We start from the raw sequence: 6,509 nt of genomic DNA on the forward strand, positions 1-6,509 counted from the left end.
CATAAAAATAACTTTTGCTTGAAATATTTTGATAGAATTATTCAGAAAAGTGCCTAAACACCTCTCAAATGATTGAATGAACAATATCAGAAATCAAGTCAGATGTTAACATCCTAGTTGCCTTTAATGTAGTTGTGAACAAATACTGGCAGCGAACACTTTTACCATACATTAAAGACTCAAAAACCCAGTACACTTCCAGGGGCAACACAGGAGGGACTCTCCGGCAAGACTAATGACCTGCTAACACCCAAAGCTCTGAAATATAAGTGTTGACCAGTCTCGAGGATCGTCCACACCCAAGAGCAGTGGGGTACAAAGGCTTCCCCTAAGAGCAGTCATACTCGGAGGCCTCAGCAAGACGTTGGGGCCCACGGGCTGCGTTGTTCCATCCAGGGTCGCTCTGCAGGGCGGGGCTGCGTCTCAGATCTGAGTCTTTAGAGAGGCTCTTCTTCGCCCGGGTTGGACAGTCAGCTCTGGAGTACCCTTTTCCCGAGGACGACGACGAGAAACACATCTGCCAATTGGGTGGTGATCTGGGGCGGATGGACCTGCGGTCCGCGGCGGGGTCTGGCGCGGCTCCAGGGAGTTGCAGGCGAGCCAGGTTCCCCAGGGCGAGTGCACCTCCCTCCAGGCGCTCAGCTCCCGGCCGCCCGGCGCCGCGGGCTCGGCGTGGTTCACCACCGCCCGGTCCTGCCCGCGCTTCCACAGCTCATAGCGCTCGGGCTGCAGGATGCGCACGAAGGCGTCCATGGAGAAGGCCACCTGCGCCTCGCCGCAGCTGCACTGCGAGGCCGCTTTGCCGTAATCGACCCAGCGCGGGGTGGCGAAGTTGATGGCCTCGGCGCAGTTGAAGCCGTGGTTGAAGCCCGAGTGGTAGCCGTAGGGGAAGGTGACCATGAACTCGCCCGCCTCCTGCGTGACCCGACCGAACGGGATGCCGTTGTCCCGGAGCACCGTGGGCGAGATGAGCGCCGCCTTGTGCCGCAGGAAGGCCTCGCAGCCCCGCGAGCTGCCCGGGAAGAGCTCGCCGGCCAGGCGTTCCAGGCGCCGGCCGTGCTCGGGCGGCACCGCGTACCAGGTCTTGGGCTCCCCGAAGTGCAGGAAGTTGATGCTGTAAAGGTCCATGTCCTCCGTGTGCCAGGCGAAGGCGGTCTTCCACATGCCGAAGTACAGGTAGGGGGTGTTGACGCCCTCGATGACCACCCCGCACTCCTGCTCCAGCAGGTCCTGGATGGTGCCCAGGTGCCCCAGGTTCCACTGCTTCGTGGTTTCATCAAATAAAGAGCCACTGATGTCCGCGCCGTATATCGGGGACTCGTACAGGCGGGTTTTCCAATATTTTCGCTCCAATTCCTCAAAATCGGAGTAGAATGGAGTCTGATATTTTTCAGTATTTGCTAAGCTGCGGTACTCTGCCACGGTCATGGCTTTCTTCTTTTTGTGGTATTGAGTAAACACACCTGCCCTCCCAGAGACCACCTGCTGCAGCGGAGCGGCTATTAAGATGTCATCGATATCGTCGTAGGTCTGTCTGGCTTTCCATTCCTTGGGTGGAACTATCTTAGCCAAGCCTGCTCGGTGGGCCCCTTGTGATTCTATGTAAGCGATGTATTTGTTGAAGTCCGCAAATTCTTCCATGGATGGGTAGAAGGTCATGATCTTACAGCTTGGGTTCTGGGAACCAAGGTGCTTAGACTGCATGGCTGCAATACAATCAGCAGCGGCCTCTGGGGCTCTTAGATATGTATGGGCACCTGAGCGCTTAGGGAGTAACCTCTTGCCTAGGCTCTGTTTTTAGAAATGTTTGCTGTGTCTGAGGGGCAGTGACTCAGACTAGAACCTTTAAACCAATGGGGCAGTATCTTTTCCAGCTTGTTGATCCCGCAGGACAACCCACCCTCGTCTGTATTCTGTAGCCCAAGGAAAGAGGGTGTTTCCCGGAGGGGAAGGCTCCCTGAACCAAGTCCTGCGTCGGCCTGCAGCTCTGTGACTTTCTTTGGTTGGGGGTGTAAGTGCCTCGGAGGCCACCCCGGATTCACAGGCTTGAGTGCCTGGCAGTTTCTCAGCTCACTGTGGCAAAAAGTGTCTTCATGGAAGTTTCAAAGCCAAACCTAAAGAAAATACAGAATATCTGAAGATGAGTAGATGATAAAGGAACTGATTTAACACAAAATTTTTACAGCAATCTTAATTTCAAAATTTGAATTTAAGGGCAAAAATATACTTTTTAAACAGGAATGTAAATTGGTGCAGCTATGGTACATACTATGGAAAACCGTATAGAGGTTCTTTAAAAATTTTAAATAGAACTATTATATAATCCAACAATCTCATTTCTGGGTATATATCCAAATGAAATAAAAACAGAATATCAAAATAACATCTGCCCTCCTAGGTTCCTTGAGGCATTACTCACAATAGCCAAGATATGCAAACAACCATAGTGTCCATCCATGGTTGAATGAATACAGAAGATATGACATAGATATTTGGTGGAATACTACTCAGTGATAAACAAGAATGAAATTTTGCCATTCACAACAGCATTGGTTGACATGGAGGGTATTATTCCAAGTGAAATAAGGCAGAGAAAGACAGAAAGTACAGATACCAATGTGCATGTTCCTAACAAGCATTACCCTTAATGGGTAAACATCTGAAACATTCCAACTAAAGTCTAATTATTAAATTGCATTCACAAACAGAGTATTAGAAATACATGGATCAACCAAGTTTCTGAACACTGATTAGCATACAAAATCTATAGATCCCATGTACAAATTAACATCAGCTATGAAGTGAAATAGTAAAAAAGTTTCAATTCCTTTAATAACAAATACATGCCTCCAAAGAAGAAGTCAAAATCATATGCATTTAATACTTGTACTTTAAATGCATAAATGAGAATTTTACCAGGGGAAAAATGTTGCTTTCTAATATAAAATGTCTTTTTCATCTTTGTATTTTAAAGGACAAACATTTAAAAAAAAAGTGCTTGCCTCCTGCTAATCTAAAACCTTAATTCCAAATGAGGAAACACTACAACCCAGAAAATTGTTTCCTTGAATAATTCAGCCTCTAAATAAAAAAGGTTGTGCTCAAAGTCTGGCTCTATCTGTCCCACCTCAGTTTCAGCTCAATCAGCACCACCCTAATTCTAATATCCTCATATCCAATCAAAGTCTTTAATTTGATCCCACATATTTTTCAAGTTCCTTCTAACTGACTCACTCCTTACCCAATTCTAGAAACCATCTTATTTTCATTGGATCCCAGTTAACTAAATGAGGTGCTTTATCCTGAAAATCTTTGTGATTTTTATCAAAAAAAAAAATTAAGAAAAAAATTAGCTCCATTTGTCAGAAAATAGTTTAATAATAAAAACACAAGGAAATGATATCCCAATGTATCTTTCTGTATCTTTCTCTCTCTCTCTCTCTCTCTATATATATATATATATATGTATACAGTACAGTATATATATATAGTAACTTTTAAAAACTTGTAATAGAAAAATACCTCTTTTGCTTATAAGCACGAGTAGAAATAAAATGACATACCTCCAGTCAACAAAATCCTGACTCCAATTGGAGCTATTCAAGGATCCAGAGAGACTGTTCTCTCAGCAGCTGGTCTCCAAATGCAGACCAGTGTCCTGATGGCTCTGGCTTTATACCTGTACAAAGGTATAATTTGATCAGGACCAATCAACAGTAATCATGGGATGAGGGCTCTGATTGGTCAGCCCAGGTAGTCTGTGCCCTTTTGGTTTTTAAACCAATCAACAGAGAACTGAGAGGTTGAAAATTATAGGAATGGCACTTCCCTGGTGGCTCAGATGGTTAAGAATCTGCCTGCAATGAGGGAGACTGGGGTTTGATCCCTGGATTGGGAAGATCCCCTGGAGAAGGAAATGGCAGCCCACTCCAGTATTCTTGCCTGGGAAATCCCATGGACAGAGGAGCCTGGCAGGCTACAGTCCATGCGGTCACAAAGAGTTGGACACGACTGAGTGAACACACAACTTCAAAGCAGCTCTAGGTTACTCACCATACCATCATGGTTATCCAGGCCTTTAAGATGTTTCTTGTATGTTCTTCTGTGTATGCTTTCCACTTCTTAATCTCTTCTGCTCCTCTTAGGTCCTTACCATTTCTGTCCTTTATTGTGCCCATCTTTGTGTTAATAAATGTTCCCTCTCTATCTCTAATTTTCTTAAAGAGATCTCTAGTTTTTCTGATTCTATTGTTTTCCTCTATTTCTTTGCATTGTTTATTTAGGAAGACCTTCCTATCTCTCTGTCCATGCTATTCTCTGGAGCTCTGCATTCAGTTGGGTATTCTTTCCCTTTCTCCCTTGCTTTTCACTTCTCTTTCCTCAGCTATATGTAAAGCCTCCTCAGACAACCACTACATCTTCTTGCACTTCTTTCTTTGGGATGGTTTTGGTCACTGCCTCTTGTACAATGTCATGAACCTCCATCCATGGTTCCTCGGGCACTCTGTCTACCAGATCTAATCCCTCGAAACTACTTGTCACTGCCACTGTAGAATCATAAGGAAATTGATTTAGGTCATAGTTAGGTGTATGGCTTAGTGGTTTTCCCTACTTCAATTTAACCCTGAATTTTGCAATAAGGAGCTCATGATATGAGCTACAGTCAGATCCAGGTCTTGTTTTTGCTGGTGATATAAGGCTTCTTCATCTTTGGCTGCAAAGAATATTATCAATCTCATTTTGGTATTGACCATCTGATGATGTCCATGTGTAGAGTCATCTCTTGGATTGCTAGAAAAGGATGTTTGCTATGACCAACGTGTGCTCTTGACAAAACTCTGTTAGCCAATGCCCTACTTTATTTTGTACTCCAAGGCCAAACTTGCCTATTATTCCAGCTATCTCTTAACTTCCCGCTTTTGCATTCCAATCTCCTATGATAAAAAGGACATCTATTTTTGGTGTTAGTTCTAGAAGGCCTTGTAGGTCTTCATAGATCTGGTCAACTTAAGCTTCTTTAGCATTAGTGGTTGGGACATAGACTTGGATTACCACGATATTGAATGGGTTGCCTTGGAAACGAACAGAGATCATTCTGTCGTTTCTGAGATTGCACCCAAGTACTGCATTTTAGACTCTTCTGTTGACTATGAGGACTACTCCATTTTGTTCTAAGGGATTCTTGCCCACAGTGGTAGATATAATGGTCATCTGAATTAAATTAGCCCATTCCCATCCATTTTACGTTAGATCATATGGTAGCTCTATAATTTCAGTTTTTTAAAAATACCTCCGTACTGTTCTCCATAGTAGCTGCACCAATTTACATTCCCCCTCACGGTGTAAGAGGGTTCCCTTTTATCCATACCCTCTGCAGCATTTATTTCTATACTTTTTCAGATGTCCATTCTGACAGGTATGAGGTGATGTCATTGTGGTTTTGATTTGCATTTCTCTAATAATTAACAGTGTTGAGAATTTTCATGTGCCTGTTGGCCATTTGTATATCTTCTTTGGAGAAATGCCTACTGAGGACAAGAAAACTAATTTAGAAACAAGTTTATTGTTACAGCTAACCTGTATACTCAACACTGCTTGTCCTGATTAGGTAAGGAAAAAAAAAATTTTTTTTTTTTAAGAAAGTGTAACCCTTTAAAAAAAAATATTGATTGATTGATTTTTGTCTGTGCTGAGTCATTGCTGCACAAGCTTTCCTGTAGTTGTGGCAAATGGGGGCTACTCTCCAGGTGTGGTGCCCGGGTTTCTCACTGGGATGACTTCTCTTGTTGCTAAGTACAGGCTCTAGGGCTCGTGGGCTTCAGCAGTTGCCGTTCCCCAGCTCTAGAGCACAGACTCAATAGTTGTGGTGCCCAGGTTCGGTTGCTCCGAGGCATATGGGATCTTCCTGGATCAGAAATTGAACCCGAGTCGGGAGCCAAGATGGCGGAGGAGTAGGACGGGGAGACCACTTTCTCTCCTACAAATTCATCAAAAGAATAACTGAACGCAGAGCAAACTTCACAAAACAACTTCTGATCGCTAGCTGAGGTCATCAGGCGCCCAGAAAAGCAGCCCAGTGTCTTCGAAAGGAGGTAGGACAAAATATAAAAGATAAAAAGTGAGACAAAAGAGCTAAGGACGGAGATCCCTCCCGGGAAGGGAGTCTTAGGCGGCATTGCTTGGGGTAGGGTCCGGGCCTGAGTGCCCTGAGGACAATCGGAGGGAGCTTCTGTGAGGTGCCAACTTGAACTGTGGGAGACCAAAAGAGAGAGAGAAAATTAACCGGCCGGAACACACTGCCGGCCGTTCGCAGAACAAAGGGACGGAGAAAGTCCCAAGAAGAGGTCGCAGGCTGCGGACCCGCCCAGCCCCGCCGGAGGCAGGAGGCCGGGGGGAGGGGAAGGTCGCGGCGAGACACAGGGCGCAGGCACCGACGCGACGGCGGGGACTGCGGGCTGGGACGCGGAGGGCGGAAGGCGCGCGCACCGACTGGCGCCAGCGGAAACTGA

General features: G+C 45.5%; 1 protein-coding gene across 1 annotated transcript; it reads right to left on the bottom strand.

Moving 5' to 3' along the window:
• Positions 1 to 219: 219 nt before the first annotated feature.
• Positions 220 to 1,791, bottom strand: LOC122450048 (lysine-specific demethylase 4D-like). Its single transcript, XM_043482182.1, has one exon. The coding sequence runs from the start codon at positions 1,702 to 1,704 to the stop codon at positions 424 to 426; it is 1,281 nt and encodes a 426-aa protein (XP_043338117.1). The 5' UTR covers positions 1,705 to 1,791; the 3' UTR covers positions 220 to 423.
• Positions 1,792 to 6,509: the final 4,718 nt, after the last annotated feature.

The sequence above is a fragment of the Cervus canadensis genome, chromosome 11 (assembly GCF_019320065.1).
Source record: "Cervus canadensis isolate Bull #8, Minnesota chromosome 11, ASM1932006v1, whole genome shotgun sequence".
In the NCBI taxonomy this organism is placed as follows: Eukaryota; Metazoa; Chordata; class Mammalia; order Artiodactyla; family Cervidae; genus Cervus; species Cervus canadensis.